Source organism: Bombus fervidus, chromosome 2, assembly GCF_041682495.2.
Source record: "Bombus fervidus isolate BK054 chromosome 2, iyBomFerv1, whole genome shotgun sequence".
Classification (NCBI taxonomy): domain Eukaryota; kingdom Metazoa; phylum Arthropoda; class Insecta; order Hymenoptera; family Apidae; genus Bombus; species Bombus fervidus.
The window spans coordinates 15655873-15676985 of NC_091518.1; the positions used below are offsets into that span (position 1 = coordinate 15655873).

The 21113-nt window shown below is 40.6% G+C and overlaps 1 protein-coding gene across 4 annotated transcripts in view; it reads right to left on the bottom strand.

The window, feature by feature from the left end:
- LOC139994041 (uncharacterized) overlaps positions 1–21113 on the bottom strand; it is a 303249-nt gene that overhangs the window by 66530 nt on the left and 215606 nt on the right. For all 4 annotated transcript variants that reach the window (XM_072016334.1, XM_072016324.1, XM_072016315.1 and 1 more), the window contains exons 11-12: positions 19554–19771; positions 18860–18998 (exon numbers count right to left, since the gene is read on the bottom strand). In XM_072016334.1, the coding sequence (XP_071872435.1) occupies positions 18860–18998; positions 19554–19771 (357 nt within the window). The remainder of the gene's footprint in view (positions 1–18859; positions 18999–19553; positions 19772–21113) is intronic.

Below are 21113 nucleotides of genomic sequence, written 5' to 3' on the forward strand. Positions count from 1 at the left end.
CTGCTTATTTAATTTTACTTAAAATTTCACACCGTTGAAGTCCGAAGGGTATCAATTTGAATTTATTAATTACGATAAATGTATGTAGTTGAGATTAATTACACAAACACTACTTCGTTTCACCGATATTATTTCGTTCCGGCATTCATGACGGCTCGAGACAGACTGAACGTAACCAAGCTTGTGGCTGTAGGTCGAAGTCTAATTAAGTGCAAATACGTAAACGAAACGGCACGTTAGCCATAGTTGGTATATACTGGTGAATTAAGTATCAAGATTAAAACGAAAAATGTATCAATCAAATATTTACATACAATTACACCATATTACTCGCACATCTAAATACTTGCATCTAACATATACGAATAAAAAACAGCAATCTTGAAGCAATGAAAATGAGTTCGAACGAAACGTATAAATAATATAAATGATTATGTATTATATCTAGCGGAGGGAACGGAATGGAACGAATCGGACAAAAAAGCTCCGGGCTATTGGAGTCGCTCAATAACGATCAATAGCGTATAATTATTTCCAGGATAGAGCGAGAACGTGAAGAAATAAACGATCGAGGAGGTGTATCCTAGCTGGTAGATTAGAAGTTTTCGACGTTGCACAGACGTTCCCGGAGGTAGAGCCGTGCCTGTGGCCGCGACTTGCATACTTAATGACACGACTGACTCCGAAGCTATTTCCTGTAATAAGGATCTTCGTCCGTCCGGCTGAATCTTCACCAATCACGGTACCACGAGATCCAAGAACCCATCATAATTCGCTAAAGTGGCTAATATTCGAGTCTTTCGATGAGTTAACAACTTTTCTAACGTATTTAACAGATTCGAAGGTTCTAATTGCATTTGTTCGTTTTACGTCCCGACAGAAACGTTTCAAACGTTTTTCCTTATTCGAACGAACTAATAGCGAGACTCGATGGTATAGAGGCTTGTGCTTAATGGTTTTTAAGAATTATGAGTATGTTACTCGATTGACTTTGTCATTATTCGACGCTTATGTAACTAGATTGTGGTAGTCACTGGAATGAATTGAAATTTACCAGTAATTACTGTACTTCGCACATAGTGGCATAGACGAAGTTTTTTAAGTAACTTTGTTCGTACGTTACAAGTGATTTGATTTATAACGTTCGCTATGTTTTCCTAAGCTACACCTGAAAACACCGTGTCTCCTAATTATTTTCGAACACCGTGTAAAAGTAATTTCACAGCATGGTCATGTGCCGCTCACCTCACGAACCGATGGATGAAAAGGAATTGTAAAGAGACCGCCTCGAGGCTAAAATCAATGCTGTTCGATGAACAGGTTGTACTTTTGTACATTGAAACACTTTTTCTCGAATCCTTTAAATACCGTGAAACCGAATCGCTGCTCTCTTATTAACGAGATCTGCAAATTTCATCTATACGTTCGTACGATACAATTGCAGTTTTAAGTCTTTTACTTACTTCTTTTGAAAATACAAAATCCGTCGACGTTCATTGAACTATAAGATTTCTTTTAAAGTTTGCACCTTCGAACAGTTCAACCGCTTGTCTTAAAACATCGAATCGCAGGAATTACAATTTAGCAAAAGTCGTCGTCGTATTCTGAACAAAATTCAAACTACCTTCGACCTTCCAACTTGCAACTTCTATCTTCAGTTAGAATTTCACACACATCTCGTCTATAAAAAATCTCTTCAATCTTCCCAACGAAACACAAATCTCTGTCTCTACCCAATTATCTTCGCCACCGGGTACACCATAAACCACGATATTCGATTATTCTCCGGACGTTCAATTAACAATTCACCCGTCACGTGAGGCGTATCATCATAAATATCACCGGGTATCTATTCATTTATTAGAATGCAATTAATCGGGCCCACGATGTAGGTTACCGCTCGATCGTACCCGGTATATTCGGTCCGGTGTATCGTCGTCGATTTAATTGAATAAGTGTGTCGCGCGGAGACACATAACCGCGGATTATCTCCGCTCGCGAATCAGAGAGATACCTGCCGCAGATTGGGACCGAGTACCCATATGTACACACGCTGTTTCGTCTATAACCGAACACACAGATGCCAGATAGATAAGAGCCGACTGTAGAGAAGAAGCCGGCTCCAACGGAGAGATCAGACGCGATTAGCATCGGTGGAATTCGCCTCGAGATTCCCCGCATCGACTATGCGGCTCGCGCGAAAAATTTGTCACGACGCGTTCCTCGCGTTCTGCACAATGTTTTTAGAGAGTGTGGTTTATCTTGAAATAGTTTCTTGGAAGTTTGGAAAGATAGATCGGGATTGGGTAAGGTGCACAGAAAAAAATGTTTCCTTGCGATTTTAAGAATTTTGCAATTATTGGTCACTGCTACATAAATAACTGTGTTCGCATTTTTTATATTCGTCTTTTAAATGTTTTATGGTTTTTGCATTACCATATTCTCAATGCCTCGCTGTTATTATTTTGTCAATACGATGAAAGTTGTATTTTTTAGAAACTTTAGTTTCATATGTAATTTCACTTAAAATTCCACATACAGTTTGTCTGTAACGAATCTTCCTTTCGAGTCGAGAATTTAAAATTAGTTGTAAAATATTGTTAAAAAAATGTCTCGGAATAGCGAGGAAATGTATGCAAATCTCCTGTCAAGAAGAATCAGGCAGCGAAACCGATATAGCGAAACGTGTGAAAAATACACAAAGGATAGTAGGTAATTAGTGATGCGATGATGAAAATGAACGGTCAGAAAACAATCACACTTCGTATTTACACAACCGTATATCAAGAAGAAAGATTTAATCAGAAGATCCTGACGGTAGACGAGAGCTCTCGCGGTCAAAGAGTGAAGATAAAGGTAAGAAGATAATTCGAAGATCGAATGTGATGCTCCCAGGAGGTTTCATATTTCAGAATACCAGTGATATAGGTTACGTGTTCTATTGTCTCGTATAATACCTATCCTCGAGAGATCCTGTTTTCTAAATTGCTTCATCTCGAAAACGTTTAAAACAGGACCCTGCTGGCTAGTCCAAATGACGAACCACTAAATCCCTTACCGCTTTATGTTCTCCCTATATAGTCGTTTCCCTTGGTAATCAAGATATCCCAAAGGAATTTCCTTTTTCGTAAATCCATAATAGGAAAAACGAAACACACGATTATCTTTAGATCTCCTTCAGAATATATCTAACCATTGTTTCAGCCATTATCCAAGCGATCAAAATTCTGTTATTCAACGAATGTATAACTAAATTGGAAGTTTCAAATTTAAAACTTATTTAAAACGTTTGCGCAATTTTAAACGCAAAAGTATCCAAAGAATGGAAAGTCTATAGAATCAATCATGTACGAATATATCGACAAAATAGATATTTCTTATACACAGGTAAGAAGTCGAATACTTGGTTGCTAGAATCGGTATACTAGGATTAAAATCCAAAGACGATGCAATTAATCACACCTGCTAGGATCGTTTCTCCATCATTCGTTCGACAACATACGCTCGTAATTAACGAGGTGAGTTAGACGTTTCCGCGGGATCGTTAGTCGCGGTCACGTGACGCGTGAACGCGATCTCGATCGGTTTACAATGTCGTAACCGCACCCTTAGAACGAGTTCCGCGCTTCCACGTGTTCTCTACCGCGAGAGCGACAACAGAGAGGCGGAGAAGGTAGCGAGAAGTGGAGAAAAAGAGCATAAGGGCGTACGAGGTGGAACGATGCACCGACTCGATCAACGTGCGTGTACACGCTGTGCACGCATACGACAATGCTCGAGAGTGCTCGAGTACGCAAGACGATCGCAATTAGCATACCAGAGCGTTCCGGGAACCAGTCGACCGATCCGCGTTCCTTCGGAACGTCAGTGGAACTTGGTGACTCACTCGTTGATATCGAATCTCCAGTGTGAGTTTGATGGTGCGACGTTGGCAATGGCTCGGTAATAGGTGACGATATGGAGAAAATGACGGATGTTTCTGTTTTTAAGAATAAATTGGCTGATGAGTGAATGACAGCTGAACAGAATTTATTGGACAGAGATATAGGAAAGCGATCAGCAAAAGAAAGCAAGGAAAGACAGTAATCCCTTCTTCTCTACAAATTGCAAAATGATTCATCGACGGCAACCCAGGAAAGTCGTAACTTTCGATCGTCAACCAGTTTTCCCATCGACGATCAAGAATCTGGTTCGATCGCGAGTGCAAGGGTGTCGCAAACGCGTGAAACTCGTGCGACAAAGTCGACTGGGGCCGGTGTACCCGGTGCCAGAGGTTAAGACACGGTAATAAAAGTCACATCGCGATGACTACAGTTGTTAGAGCGAACTAGAGGAACAAAGACAGTGATCGTGTTTCGTAATAGACAAGTCGGGATAGAGGAACAGAGACGCGCGTATAATTTATGCGAGAGGCTTAAGAGTCGTTGCAAAATCAGTTGCAGTCAACGTCTCGTGATTCGACGCGGCTTATCGTCGCGAAGCTGGACAAAGAATCGATCGTGGAGCGGACTCCTGCCGATCGATTGTCACGTAGCCTCGATAACGTTCCGAGATCGACGCTGTTCGCCCGATTTTCAGAGAAAGTTCCAGCCTTGCGCTGTATCCTGATTTCCAATGTCCAGACTTAAGTTTCGAATTAGATTAATCGTTTCTCAACCTGATTTCTTTCTTTTTTTCTTTCATCCCTTTCATTCTGAAATTTCATTGACATTGTAATGAAACGTTACTCACATTATTTCGAATCAATATGAGAGTACATACATAAAAGTTACAATTCATTCAATACAAACGTACAGCTAGTGACAAGAAGCGCAGTAAGTAAAAAATTATACACAACATGAATGATAATCTCAAATATATATCTATATTATTGTATTCACGCAAAGTTTCTATAAGCGTTAAAATACTTTTGCCAGCCACTATAGCTACTTTCGTTCAACAGTTTTAGAGATAAATGCGATATCCAGTGGAGATCGGAACGTTGATAGCTGGCGGATAATATTCAATTCGTTATCTCGAGATTTGTTTAATGACTTGTTCAACGAGTACGATAGAGTTGTTTAATTGTTCGAGTTAAGGTAGAAGGAAATATATAATAGCTGCATATAACATTTCTCATGTCAGAATTATAATTCGCAGTACGAACGTGGCCTCGTATTGTAAATGAAGAAGATAAATAGGCAGAAAATTGAAAGAGGAACGAATAATCGAAATTTATCGATATCCAATCTCTCGTTATATTTCGAATCGCAAGATAAAACGCAGCTTCCGTTCAAGTGAACGACTCTGTCGATGGCAGTCGAAGGATCTTTACAGGATCCAACCGAATTAAGGATATCGACATCAATTTCGTCGAAAGCGCTACCACACTCGTATGAATTTCAGACGATTTCCGGGACAGAAACCGCTAATTCATGACCAGGAAGATGTGGACGAAGTCATCATACAACCACAATATTACTTTCACGAAATCATCGGAAAAACCGCAGGAAAGGTGAGTATTTTTTTCACTAAGATTTGTTTCGCAAAGATATTAAAATTTCGCATCCCTTCTAGTTAAATTGAAACGATAAAAATCAACATAGAAGAAAATGATCGTTCCTCGGTTCATAAAATTTTGGATTGGTTACAATGTCTTCCTTAATTATAGAGTAAGCTTAATTACAGAGCTCTTTCAATGAAGAAACGGAAAAAAGAAACAATCAAAATTCCTCCATACGAAATTTAAAATCACCTCAAAAAAAAAAAAAAAAAATAAAAGAAAAAAAGAAAGGTGGGAGACGAAACGTTCACTGGAGTGTAACCCAACATTTAACGTCATTCATCGTCGATTCGTCCCAGTCTGTTGTCGGCTGGGCTGGAGGGAATTTGAATACGAGAGCAGGGCATCGTAGAAGGCGGCAGGCTGGCTGTTTCGTCGTTTTCTCTCGACGCGGTGAAACAGGTTGCCCGGTACACGACACCTGCTCCCAGACCTGAAAATTCTTTCGCGGGGACTCAGCCCGCTTATCGAGTTTGCTCATCTCCAATCAAGCCCGACCGAATAATCTCGCCGATATTTCGCCGACATTAAGCCGCCATTCCAACGCGCGATCCACCGTGTTCCTCGCATATTTTAGCGGCACGCGGCCGAAATATGTGGGAATTAAAACGAAAAATTGGACGATGACGTGTCGGCATTCTTCACATCATGTTCCATAGATACCTTGTATCAAGCATTAACTTTAGGATATAATATTAAGAGAACGCGATGCTTGTTTGAGAATTTGAAACAATTTAGACGATTGAAATATTTGGAATTTTCATATTTCTCATTTTTTACGATTACTAATGGAAATCATCAAACAATTACAGAGTTTCAGAGAGAATTTTCTTTCTACGAAAGATAAGCGAAGAAATTAATCTTCTATATTAATTCCCCATTTTTATTAATTATTTATATCAACCCTTACTTTTAAATTCTCTGTTAATTTTTCATTTTATTAAATTATACAAATAATCTGTCTACTCTATCGTAAGACAGCAAGGTGACATCGAAAACGTCTCGATAAAGATAATATTCAAACTTTGGAAAATTTTGTTCGAACACATTACGCGTTGTATTCGATCCACATTGCCATTTAAATTCCCCGCTTGAAAATGGAGCATCTTGAAGATGCAGCTCTGGAGGTCGAGGCGAATTCTCACAGAAACTGGGCGAGGCGCGGGTCGAGTCGATACTTCATCCTTCGGGACACGTTTGAAAACGATCTTATTCCCCGGGACGGTGGAGCGTTTTGCTCGGCGAGATATCAACCGGAGATTATATGTGTACACGGCGTGGCAAAGATTCTGTTAAGATACGAGTGGTTCAGGCCGTGCATCATACAAATATTTACACGGCGTGTACACGTGCGATAGAAGGCCCGCGAGGTTACGCTCTCGAGCATTGGTAGCGAACGTGATCCATGGATCGAGCCGCGTTCGCTCCAGGATTTCGCCCTCTTTTACCTACGAGATCTATCTTGCGAGCATCTTCGCTCGTGGCGCTCGATCTTCTCCCCCGTATCGTCGTACAAGTTTACGTGTATACGTGTGAGCCTCTGAGAAGACTTCTTTCTCGCGGTACTTCGCTATTTATCTGACCGCTCTTTCCCGTTTTCGCGTACGAGATGCACGCGCGAAAGCGGAATTCGTCTTGAAAGTAGCATCGTTCCGCTTGATTTAGGACAACAGGTTACGCAGCGAACCTTTCCACGGGACTTTGTGCTTTACGATTTCCTCTGATTTTCCATACAACGAGGTTGAATGCTTTATCTGCTCGGAGAATATGTTTGAACAACGCACGACATAGTTTTACTTATTTACTGCTTCCGATTTTCAGTCTCTTAGTGAAAATTACACTTAGTGAAAGATACGGAGGATAGAATAATTCGAAAAGTTCTCGTTACAATAAAAGTCTTCTACGATGACCGTCCAAATGATTTATATACTGCGTAATAAGTAACTCAATGCAATAAACACGGATCTAAAAGTTAAAATTGACGGGAAAATAGAGTACAATACGATCACAGACTGCACAAAGTTGCCTGGCGCGCATCGATCGGCGAATCAATATTTATTCAGACCGAGTGGAGAATTGAAGCTCTCGTGTTCCAGACAGCATCCACTGGCGAGGCACGCGCAACTCGATTTATTATTTGAAACTCGGCTCTCGCCTAAATAGCGTGCCGGTCAGTTTCAGGGAAAGCGACAGAATTACGATCGAGGTTTCATAAAGCGACCGAACAAACGTTAATCGAACCATCTCTCTTGCTCTCATACAGTGTATTTCGATCTGTAATCGTATATTTCTGTTGGATAGGCGCACAGACCTATCGGCTTTACGCCTGATTACGAAGTTAATTGCCGGCGCGTACACGTTTCGACGCTTGACGAACTACGATCGTCAACGAATTAACCAACGATTACGTTATCTCCGTCTTCCTCTCTTCTCGTTTATTTTCTCCGGTTCAACCTTTAACTCTTTCTCCGCTAGCCACTTTCCAACGGCGAGAATCTCTCAATCTCTCCTAACGGTTGTACGATTCTTCGTCCTCTCTCTGTCCAGCGATAATCTATAACCATAACTTCTTGGAGTAATAGTCCGGTCTCTGTTCGTCCATCGACTTGCCAGCCTCTCTCGTCATTCTCCATCCTTCTCCTTCTCTCGACCTTTTTATGTACTTATACAAGTGCATGCGTACATTTGTGTGACTCGATGATAAACGAACTTTAAATCAGTCACAGGGTATTAGCGGCACTAAAGGTGGATTACCAAGGCGGCTGGGCGCATGGTTTTTCTCGCGAGGTCGCCACTCGCGAGATCCAATAACGTGGGAAGTCCTGGTAAGCCGATAATTAAATGTCTCGGCCTGCCGTGCCGTTTATGCCATTCAATTAGCAATAATTGGCAAATTATACAGCCCGTTCGCGGTTACCCGCGGTTCTACAACCGTTCTTCGTACACAGGGTCTAGATCGTCGACGCAATAAACGGCCGGATCATAAACGACCGTCTCCCCTTCGAACGCGCGTTTAAGGGCCACCATGTTCGACCGTGCCACTGCTGGTCGTTATTATTTCAGACTTGGTCGAGTCAAAGAGTTCTTTCAAACGTTGTTTCTTCTTTGCGCGGAACATTTAGTATATTTCCTTAAGATCCATTGAAAACATATCGTAACAGCGTTCTTTCTGATGGATCATTCGAGCGATTAAACTTCTGATTGCTTGTTTTAATTTAAATTTGCAACGGCATAATAGCAATTGGTAACTTTTTCTCGCGTGAAATCAGCTGAGCGGTGAAACTCAATTAAGCATTCTTTAGAGATTGTTGAATAACCATACAGATGGAATTTCACATTATTGCAACAGTATTTTAAAATTACTTAAAACAAACGGCGTAAAACATTGCTACATTAAGTACTTTTTTTGCTCCAACGATATTCCAACCAATTGAAGTAGCTTCCATTAGCTCTCGATAATCGTAAAATATTCCCGATCCTATCCGAGTATACCTGATACTTATAAACGTACAATCCCAATCGTACTTACCACCATCGGCAATTAAAGTCTCCCCATTCTCTAAAAATCCACCTAATACCCTTTCCCAGACAAACTGCACCGATCATTGTTCTCGATTTCCCCATGGTACGATCTCGACTCTTATTCGAACAACAGCACCGAGACTCCGTTACTGGAAAATTCACGCTGGCCTTCCACGCTAATCCCATTAACCTTCCTTTTCGTTCTAATTGCGCCGTGGCAGACACTCGATACCCTCGCCAGACCGGCATGTCGGTGTCCCGCGACTACTCCGGAAGTTGATTCTACGACCTCTCGGGATAATACTGATAACTCGTGTTTGGCCTAATGGCACGAGCCAGCTTTCTTATCCAATAGTCGACAGTCACGCAATTTCACCGTTTTCCTACGTGTTTTACCGGTATCACAGAGCGCCACGGGGGTTGTTTTTGACGGTCGACGTCTCCACCCCTTTGAAGGTGCAGAACTTTTTTAATTAAGACGCAAGATATTCATGATATAAGGTAACAGGTAACCTCGTCTATTTTTGGCCAAGTTAAACGCGTTAGAAGCGATAGTAATTCATTTGTAAGTTCGGGATGATATTTGGTAGATAAGAATTAGAGTTGAGAATTGTGAGATTCTGATATAGCGATGAGTAGACTGCATGTTTGTGCAATTTCATATTTGGAATCACGGGCCATTAAAATTCACGAAAATGAAACTCTGGAAGAAAATGTTTTTATCTGTCTTATCTACATATTTTTGCATTTTTCAATTTCCTCTAAATGCATGAAGATTCGCAGTTAACTGATTAGTAATTAATTACCTACGTTGACAGAATCAAAGCAGAGATTTGGTGTGATATTTACGACATGAAAATTCAAATTGCGGAATATGAATCCAAAACGATGATTTGCGACCAGTGACGTTAGCAGAAGCTTCTATTGCATTCCTTTTAAATTTCAAATATCTCGAACCACGGAAGTCGATGTTAACTAGTTTCTCCTTTACGCGACGACTCAATTAAACCAGTCCTGAACAGACAAAATTAATTGCGAGCATTAATCGAATTAATTGCCCACTAATTTTCAGAAAACATCCTGATCACGATCAACCGGTGCGACCTATCTAACCACGAGATCTCGATTCTCGATGATCCTGCTCTGCTACCACCACCACCGTGTGCAAGTGCTTTCATACTTAGATCGTTTAATTAAATTCGAGAAAACATAATCAGTCGGGGAAAGATGAAACCGGCATTTTGTTACTTCCACGAAAGCTGAAAACACCTCAGAAATGAATTCTGCGTACACACGGTGGGAAACATCGGCGGATAGGTATAGACGGCGGCGAATAGAATCCACTGAAAGGAGTCTCAATGACCCGTGGACATCCTGTCCTTTGTGGGCTCTTTCGTGGAAACGATAAACCGTCTAGTGAAGGAGCAAATGGGAGAAGGAAAGGTTCGCCGTCAACCCGACAGGAAATGCCGGCAGGAATTCTACCTATAAGGCGTTATGACACGTAGAAAAGGTCCCTGCGGGCTTGTTTGCATGCGCTTTCCACCGACAATGGTATCAGACCTCGCGGATGCGTTCTTCGTGTCGCATTCTACGCAACTGATACTTTGCGAAACGCAGAACGGCTCTTCGGCTCCATTTCTTTGCTAATAAATCACAATGATGCGAATATTTTTATTAGAACTTGGCACATTGTGATGATAGTTGAATCTTTGCCCCTGCTTTTCTTAGATTTTCTTTGAATTGGGTTTCGTATGTTGCTGTTAATCTTTAATTAATGCATCAAGGATATTTAATTAATGCATCAAGGATACTTAATTAATGCATCAAGAATAATATAGTATTCAGAAGTTATTGTTACAGGAAATTGACTATTTAATAACTCTAAATTCTTACATATTCCTCAAAAAGAACTTAATATTCTCAAATGTTATTAGATAGCATATTTTTCATCACAATACACATTCATCGAAATGCAAACATTGTAAATACAAAGAGAGTCTATGAAATTTTCATAGCCACCCCGTCCCAACCCAACCTTATAACATTCAAAACGTATGGCTCTGGAAGCAATTGTATGAATCTGTATATCGGAGGGAAAATCTTCGAAAGGGAAAAGCAGCGGCGTTGGTTACGTAACGAAGCGGAGTGGCTGTGGCGGCGGGAACGCGACATTGCGAAAACGGCATGCAACAATGAGGGAGCGTACAATGGCTAGATAAGAGGCGGGGACGAAGCAGCCAGAGGTCTTCTGAAAGCCATACCAACCCAGACCGTGTTGATACGCGTTGTAAACGCGGTCATAGATGAATGAGTGCATGGGACCAGTTTGTTGCAGAGAAAAGCACTCGGCTGCTTTATCTGATGGAAAGAAGCCGCCTCCTGCAATTTTTTAGCCAGAGAAATTGAGTCTGAGATCCTCGTATGTCACTATAGTGCAAATCTTATATTTGTTACTTAATATAATGTTGGATATGGCTAAATATTTGGTAGATGACAAACACCCAATTAGAAAATCAATAGCGATTGTTGTTTTGTTGGACAATCGTTTTTAAAATGTTGACTGTTACGATCGTTTAGCATCAGAAGAATAGAATACAAAATTTATTGGGATAAAAGAACGGCATTATTTTGTAGAAAAATTTAAGAGAATTCCGTGTTCTATGAGGAGAATCTTAACAGAGATTCAAGTAGAATGAATCGAATTGATCAGACACAAGGTTAATAGATACAGAGTCCTAAATATCGAGTGTAAGAGGATTGTCATAATCCGCGAAGCTTAAAGAGCTTCTGTGAAAATTATTACGAAAGGCGGATTAGGTTGCATTAAGTGGGAAAAACGGCACTGTAAGTGCTAATTTTTTGTTAGTTCATCATCTAAGTCCTGCCACGTTAACATGATATTTATGAAGGGAGTGAAATCGACACTTGAGAAACAACGCGCGATGGCGTGCCTACACGTTGAAGATGACGAAGATTTTCAATGCAAATGGCATCGATCGGAACAAAAAGAAAACGGGCAACGTAACGACACTCATTACAGCGTCGTTCATCAAGGAGCATTACCAGGACGAGGTTCTTCGTTCGACGTCCAATCTCGTATCGATCATTCGTCAGGTGCTTAGACACGTTCGATTAATTTCAATCGATCGCATCTACGGCCCTCGAGGCGCATAAATCTCCGACAAATAAAACGAACACGAGGATCCCTTTGATCGCGAGCTGCACGCGTTCGTCTTTAGCGCGGTTCTTTGGTCGCGATCAATACCGCGTCATGCGTTCATCAATCTTGCACGATCGACAGACAACAAGGAATCGTGTATTGCGTATCGTCCGTGGAAAAATTCAATTGCCCATTCATTGAAGTCTGGACAACGTTTCGTAAATTGACACGTTTAAGAAGGACCAACCAAATTATGGATAACTTGATCCACTTTTACGGCGGAATTAGGTCACGTGAATACAATAGGAATGTCATTTTCTATCATAGATGAACGAGTGCATGGGACCAGTTTGTTGCAGAGAAAAGCACTCGGCTGCTTTATCTGATGGAAAGAAGCCGCCTCCTGTAATTTTTTAGCCAGAGAAATTAAGTCTGAGATCCTCGTGAGTCATTATAGTGCAAATCTTAAATTTGTTACTTAATATAATGATGGATATGGCTAAATATTTGATAGATGACAAATAGCCAATTAGAATATCGATATCGATTGTTATCTAGAAAGTTAGGGATTGGAAAGACAATTTTTTCTTTTTCTTCAATTTGAAGAAATTTCTCCTGTATTCTCGAGTTTTCAGAGAAAATTGGTTTCGAAGATGAATAGAATCTTGATGGGGAATTTTTCTGTACTTGCTGCTCATTACATAGTAAAGAAAAAACTTCCTAAAGTTGTTTTTCTTTTCAAATTTATTACAATATATAAAGTACAAAGGTTCGAATGGTTTATATCTTAATATCAAATTCTTCGCTTCTCAATCTTTATAAAACCTTGGAAAATTTCACCCGATTCGAGAGATACTACGGCACGGCGTAATCTGGAAAAAGAACGAGTCTCGCACACAAGTCGAGGCGGAATCTAGCGTGTACATCATTGTGGACACGGATATCCAACCGTGAAATAGGACGTTCACGCTAACGATCCCTCTAATAGTCCGAGAAATCGGCGCATTTCCTATCATTACGAGATGAACGGGCAATGCAGCACGCGCTCGTCGATTCCTCAGGGCTCATCATCTTTGAATCCAACCACGGACAAAGACTTGTAAGTCTACGTTATTCATCGCGTTATTGCATCGTAAACGGATTTTTCATTCTGACCAGCTTGTCGCGGTTATCGTCAATAATCTTTCACAAAGTGTGTCTCGTATACGTCGAAGATGATAGAATGTTGTTCGATTTCACGCGTTATCATTGAACTAGAATTTCTGTCATAGATATACAAAAGTAATTGCAATGGAGGCTAATAGAACTTTTAAAGACTCAAGAAAAATGCAGAAAATCTTAAGAAAGAATAGCATTCACTTTCATTCCTTACCTGAAGAAATATTTCCATAACTTTCGCAGCAAGTAAAATTTGAAGACATCGTCTACGAGAGGCGTAGGACTGCGCTTAGTATTGTTGTTTGTGATTATTTGATCGGAAACCGATGGCAGCGTGAAAGTTCGATTTCTTCGCATCGTCGTATCGGGAACTGGGTGCATTTAGTATGATCCGTTCGCCAGAAAATCGGAAGGCCGTGCGTGACGAGCAGTGGAAGGCGGTTCCTTTCGAAAGCCTCACGTTTCGATCGGAATCTCGAGCGACGCCGCGTAATCGTCAGTCTAAGAAGCTCTAATACCGGCTAGCAAGTCGATACTTAGTGGAAAGTACGGGTAAACGTGAAACGTGACGTGGTTTCAATCCATCGCATGTAATTGAGTGTAAAAGTCACGGGCAAATGGGGAAACTGGCTGAGTTTCGCTGTGCTTCCTCGATATCGATATTCCAATATAACGTGTGTATTACTGACGTGCGGTATTCCGAAGAGATCAGGAAGCTTTCCTGGTTCACAGGTGTTAAATTGAAGATCTACTAAAATCGGAAGCTACTTTTCTTCATTTAGATGTTGATCATTAAATGAACGTATGACTATTAATTAACATTACAAGCACCTTCCTTACACGGTAATAAGTTCTTCATCTTCCTATAAATTAACTTCCTACAATCTGAAGTCTGTCTACGTAAATCTTTCATAAATGCATGGAAATCCGCAGTTTAATAATTAGTATGAAAGGAGAAAAATTTCTTCATGCTTTTCCTCCACATTATATCGGTATATAAGTGATATCTTAATAAAGTACTTTAGAGAAGATAAAGGATCTAGTATCTTACGTTACAATTTTCCATTTAACGATACGCAAAGATATCCCGTTTCGTTGTCCTGCTCGGCAGAAAGAACCACGTCACCTATCAATACACGTCAGTAGAAAGAGCAAACGAACCGCAAGGAATCTGCTCAGAACAACGAAGATTCATTGTAGCATTCAACACACTTTCCCAGAGAGGAGAATACGTACGTGACGCTCGTCGAGAGGGAGGAACCGGTGTTATGGCAATTAATTCGAGCCCGATCGGTCCGCCTCTGATCCTTCTTCTTCGTTTCCACGCTTTTTTCTTCTTCTTTTTTTCTTCGACTCCTCCTCCTCGCCATAGCAAGCGACCAGTGTACACGCGTGCTATTTCCGTGAACCAAATACGGCGCTCGCAGGCGAGTCAACGTCGAGGGCAACCTCGAGGACGAAGGTGGTTGTTGCGATCGAAGTGGAACGCGTAATAACGGAATGCACTGGGCTGATCCGCTTCGAGCTGTCTCGAGCTCGTCGTTCCATCGGTTCGCACCATCACATTGGCTGCGTTCCATTAAGGATCTGCTGCGTGGGTGTTTTTAATAGACACAAGACCGATTTCTTTTTAAAGGAAATTATCGAATATGCCTGTTCTTGATGATACGAAGACAAGAAATCTGTCGAAGTTTGTTGTATTCAAAAATATTCTTTTGGAAGCTTGCATTCATAACTCTACGATCCATGAACTTTTCATGTCTCGATCTTGCTTTCGTGCCACACGAGAGAACAATTTTAAATGCTTAAAGAAAATCTACAGATTCTTTGGAAAATCAAGAACGTTTCCTTCAAACTAAGAAACTTCTTAATGACAGTATGGTTCTATAGAAATTCTATTTTATCGATTTAAAAAGCACAGAAAGTTTGAGCGACGCAACTCCTTGCCTTACGATATTAAGTTTGACTTCTGTAACGAGGGTGTTTTATTTACAAAGAAGTCTTGGCTTGCAAGAGAAGATAACAAAGGCTGATACAAGCGTAGCGAAGGAACTATAGAACATGAAATTCAAGCAATCAAATTATTAAAAGAACAAGGGCCAATTCTGAAATTCGTCGTTTTCATTTTCGTCGAGACACATGTGAAAGCGGTCCATGCTCCTGGCGGACAATTAAACAATTGTCGGTATCGACCCACTTCTCGACGGGGCAAGGAATCCGCGCGCGCTTCCTCGCGCCTCTCGAACAACGCGCGCCACTGTTCGTCACGTGAAATAAAAGGCACCACCGCGAGATCCTTTCGATCAAGATCGAACGTCGACTTATATGGCGAGACGATTCGCCGTAAAAGCAACATCGTTGTCCAGGATTACACGCTCTTCTCTATACATTTCCTCGCGATACATCGACCTCCAGGAGGTCGTACCAAGGAACGCTTGATGGATCCTGACTGTAGTTATGTTTCACGATGGTTTATCAAGATCATTCGTTCAGTGATCTACTTTGTACCAGTGGTGAGTAAAAGTGATTGGTTTGTGAATAAAGTAATTGTTTGTTTATGATAAAAGAGAAGATCGTTGACATGCATAATGAGACCGGCAAAGAATCTTTTGTATCTAATCTCCGGTACTTTGTATGATGTTGCAAAGTTTAGATCAGCCGTTGATAGAATCGATAGCAATCTTTGAATTCATAATACACTTGAACTTTGGAGAATGCTTAGAATGAAAGATAAAACAAAATTTGTAATTTTAAAAGCAAAAGATAACATATTGTCCGTGATGTAAAATGTAAAATAATATATCTTATTTAAATACAAAGGCATCGTAAACTAATATGGTGGATGAGCACCTTGTCCAATATCCTTTGTCATGTCTCTCCCATTAAATAACGCTTCGGTTAACGAGCTACATCTCGTAACGAGATTTAGCAGGGATAAGATTTCGGTCATCGATGCCATTGACCTCCTTAACGACACTAAGCAACTGACCGCGTCGATGAAAGTTATAAGAAAGTGATGGGAAACTTTAGACAGTACAGCTCACGTGGGTAACTCATGATGTCATTAGAGGGTCAGGAACTTTCTCAAAATGTTCGATATTAACCTGCTCAAATCACGACCGTGTGAATCTTGCGGCAATAAGCCCATCATCCGCTTCTTTTCTTTTCGTTTTACTTCCTCGTTGACCGAAAGATTTTTTTAGATCGGTGATCGTAAAAATAACTCCTCTTCTGACACGTTTAACCGATAGATCATAAATCAACTAGTACATTTTCATTCAACACTTTGTTTCATTTTATTCGATGACTGGACTTGCATGACTGGCGACTTCTTTTAAACAATATTGTGATTTATCGCGTTCATATTCCGTTACGAATTCTAAATTTGCACAAAACTTAACTCATTCTTCCTCGCCAATGCAACGCTAGAAACCTGTCAATTCTATTTTAACGTATCGATCACTGTCAATGAAAAGTCATGATTTTTATGTAGGAAGTATAGACGTTATTCAACACACATTAGATGAAAAGTAAAAAAGTTATTGCTTGCTATGCTTCGACAATGACGTTAAAACAAAATTCGCATGGACTAAAATTTCATTCGTGACAATTTTTAGAGATGATACTATAGTAATCGATAAAACTGGAAATTAAACACTTCATACTCTTATCCTTCTTTTAGTTATCCACATTATAAAAATTTGTGATTTATTAATTTATAGTTGCGAGTGTAACAACATTGTGATACCAAATGTGATTGAGTCACAGCAGACCAAACGAAACATCGAATTAGTCATCAGAAATACTCGAAGGTCCACCACGTGAATCTCGGTCACGCATAGATTACGTCACAAACGAGTCAATACTACACGCCATAGGTAAATTCCAGTTTCTAGATTCCCAGGATTCAGAAAAACACGTTTTACATCGTCTATATAGTTCCGTCACGTAGGATCACGTGTTTCCGTTTGAAACGGAACCATCACACGTGCGTACACGCGAATCGTGTCGAGCCACATGTTCGTCGACGTGCATGCTCTGTGTACGACAAACTGATTACACGTTTAATTAGCATAATACAATGAACCATCGCAAATAACACGGTTCCGCCTGGTCATTAACCGTCGATTCACGGCCCGCGAGGGATTATTATAAACAATGAGAGGAGGAGTGCACCGATCGTGATTAATTTTCCAATACGGACAGTAATTTACTTAATGTATCTCGTTGCGTCATTTGTTTCGCGACATTTATCTCCTAAAGGTAAGATTTATCTACAGAAAATCAAATTCTGGAAATCTATTAATTTACTAAAAAATTTGATACTGTAGAACCTTGTTAAAAAACACTTGATATGTCAAGGGAATTATAACAAAAAAGGATTCGTTAAAAAATTTCTTATTTTATAAAAGAGATCAAAACAATTCGTTTTTCTTTCACGTGCTCCTTTTAGATATCTATGTGACGATCTCGAAACATCGATCTTCTTCTATTTCGCGATATGTCACGCGTTCGCACGACGTAGCTCCAGGCATTAAAGTCTTTTCCCCGAGGGAGCCATTCACATCCAGTCGTAACCTTCCAATCCATCTCGTCTAAAACCCGGCGAAGAATTACGAAACTCGATCCTCCTTCCGCGATCCATCGCTATAATCGAACGATTCCCACAGCGCCAGCCCAGTCGTCGGCCGTTTAACGACCCAGCGACGTTCCATTATCGATTATGCTCGGTTATGTGCAAACACTCCCTCGCGAATGACCATGATAACGCCGCGTGTCGAATAGGGACACGGCTAATCGCACTCGCGATTTCCATGCGTCTTATACACCACGATCATCGACCATGGAACAACCAGGAGACTGGAACATGACGTGTATTTGATGACTTTACATAAACGAGATCGAATCTTTGATTTGAAACTGTTGAAGATATGAGAAACTAGGTTAAGTCGAAAGAGTTTCTAAGAAGAAAGGACCTGTGGTGGAGGAAACAAGGTGCAAACGTCTTGATCAATTTGACGAGGATCGCTCGATGAGGATGTAGTAGCAGAAGTTGTTTCGATCAGTGAAATTGAATAACCATGTGATTTTTTTAGGTGAAAGTAGAGGTATAAAGAATCCTTTGTCTATTTGACTGGTCTGGATGGTAAGAATTTTTCGACGTCTATTTTATTTTCTATAGCCGACTGAACGGATGAGTGAATTGAGAAACACAGATTTTAGAGATTCGAGACTTTCACAGTCATTGAGTGTAATACCCCGAAGATATAATCTAACGTTTCATATCTTTCGATGGCCTACACACTGATCAGAAAATTAGAAAAAGAAATCTTGATTTTGATCGCTTCTTCACTTTACAAAATTTTTTTAAGAGGAACATAGAAAGTGATCTGAGGCGGAAGACCCAAAAAATTCTCTAGTATTACGTAACCTTCAGTAGCCAAAAATCATTGGAGTTGCATAATATCACTTACCTCATGCGCCTGATCCTCGATGCTCCTGAGAACCGCGAGATTCCGAATAGTGGCGCGTCGGGTCTCGAACGACGATTCCAGCCTGGTGGCTGCGTTTCCCACTTCCTCCACTAATCTCCGTGCGCGTTTCACCGACAATCTGAAAAGATAAAAGAGAGGCGTCGTGATCGCGACGCACCGTTAGGAATTCCCTAGTGGCTAGGTTATCGCTAACGAAACATCGAACGCTAACCCGCCGCTGCTCGTCTCTTCCATACGCGAGTGGGCGCTAACACGACACAAACGTTATCGTCATCGTTATAAAACGTACCCCATCACGGTTTCCCGTCCACGTAGAACGTGGCGCTGAGAAATATATTCGCCATCGCGACCTAACTCTACGAGCAAACTCTTCGAGCTCCGAAGAAACGACGACGGCGAGAATCATTGCATATGCACGTCGTTCAAAGAAACCGCGAAGAGCATCGGTTCTTGGACACGAGAAATTAATAGGCGAGTCGATAGCTATTTTATGAACGTGCGAAGGAGAGATTCGCTGGACAATTAAAGCGGAACGAGCGGATGTAAAGACACGCGCGAGGGAAACGGGAACGAACGACAATAAGCTCGAGTAATGTATCGATCGGTGTCCTCGCGAGTGTCTTGCTTGCGGCGAGATTCGCGCGCTTTCTAACGCGACTTGTTGCTCTCTAACCTAACGTGCTCAAGGTGCAAAAGCGGTGCCGCGCGTTCCTCCAGCGAGGTGATCGCCTCCTCGGCATCTCTCGACGTTCTTCTCAATGTGGGGTCCGTCAGGAGCCGACCGAGAGGCGTCAACGTGCCAGATAGACTGCTGCATTCCTTCAGCTCCGACATCTCGAGGGCCAGCCTGCGTCCTGCCGCCTGCCATTCCGTCATTAGTCCATCGTATTCCTGTAGGATAATATTAGGTTCGTGAGACGAGTGAAAAGTAGTGGCCATTATATTTGTTGGATATATTTCTTTATGTCTTTCTTCGGCAAGAGTTGAGTGACGAAGAATACAGAACAGATATTTTTAATTGGTAGTTTAGTTGATACCTTTGTTGCAATTACTCGTAGTAGATCCCAGGGTTGAATCTTATTTGAGTGCGATATTTGGAAAATTAGTATTCTAATAATAGAATATTAGTTATTTTGTGATAATTATACGTTGGTCGGTATGAACGTTCCCTGAAGTAATTTCGCCCAGGTTTATAAATTCTTCATCGATTACAAATTCCTATCCCTTGAAATCATTCGTGCGCAAATGCGGTACATGCTTTTATGCTGACTAGCATCCGGGGACACTTCATAACATTCTTCCATCGAAAGGTCGCGTGGTAGACTATAATATTATACAGAGTGGCGCAAAATAACTATTACGTGTAAATATATTTTGTGGATAACATCCAGATGCCGTCGTTCCTAATTTTTCAAACGTTTATTCCAAGCTAAACGGTTCTAATAACCGTTAAGTTTGAAAGAGCCTAACGGACTTAGGATGATATATCGTTCAGAGTAATTAGAAGTATCAGTTAAAGAGAATAACGAAAAATGATAAATATACCAAAGTCATTTGTTATATTTCAAGAGAGCATTTTACGCTGATTTTAATTAAGTGAATTTTAATGGGCCTTTCGAAGATGGAAGTCTGCTATGATTAAGAAAATTGATTGCTGTTCACTAAAGATCACTAAAAGATATCTAATGGATATTTATATTTTGGGAATGATAGTAGAAGAATGAAAGAGATGAACGAAAAATAGTATGTAAAAGATTGTACAATCCTTATATGCTTTCTCGCTATAGTCGTAAAGCAGAAATTGCTATCCATTAACTCTGCAATACTACACCTATATCTGATCTCATTACTACTATAACGAGGGTCTGATTATCATAACCATTAAAATAAGTGAAAGTAGAGATTAAACGTCTGGAAGAATATAATTTTATTAACGTAACATCCATTTCAAACGAAAACAGCATCAAACCTGGCACTGAATAGTCCTAAAAAGAATAAATAACAGAGAGCCATCTCTTAGAAATAAGTAGAGAATTCAGTACTCGTTATAGTACTTTAGAATTAGCTGAGACTGAACACGTGTTCTACTCTAGTTATCAATCACCACCATTTAATCTCTCTTCCACTAACGACATTATGATATGCTTGGGTTCGACGATTCTTAGCGAACGAGAAAGTTCGAAATTTTCAAGCGTACACCAACGATGTTACACGAACGCCAGTTATTCGACCA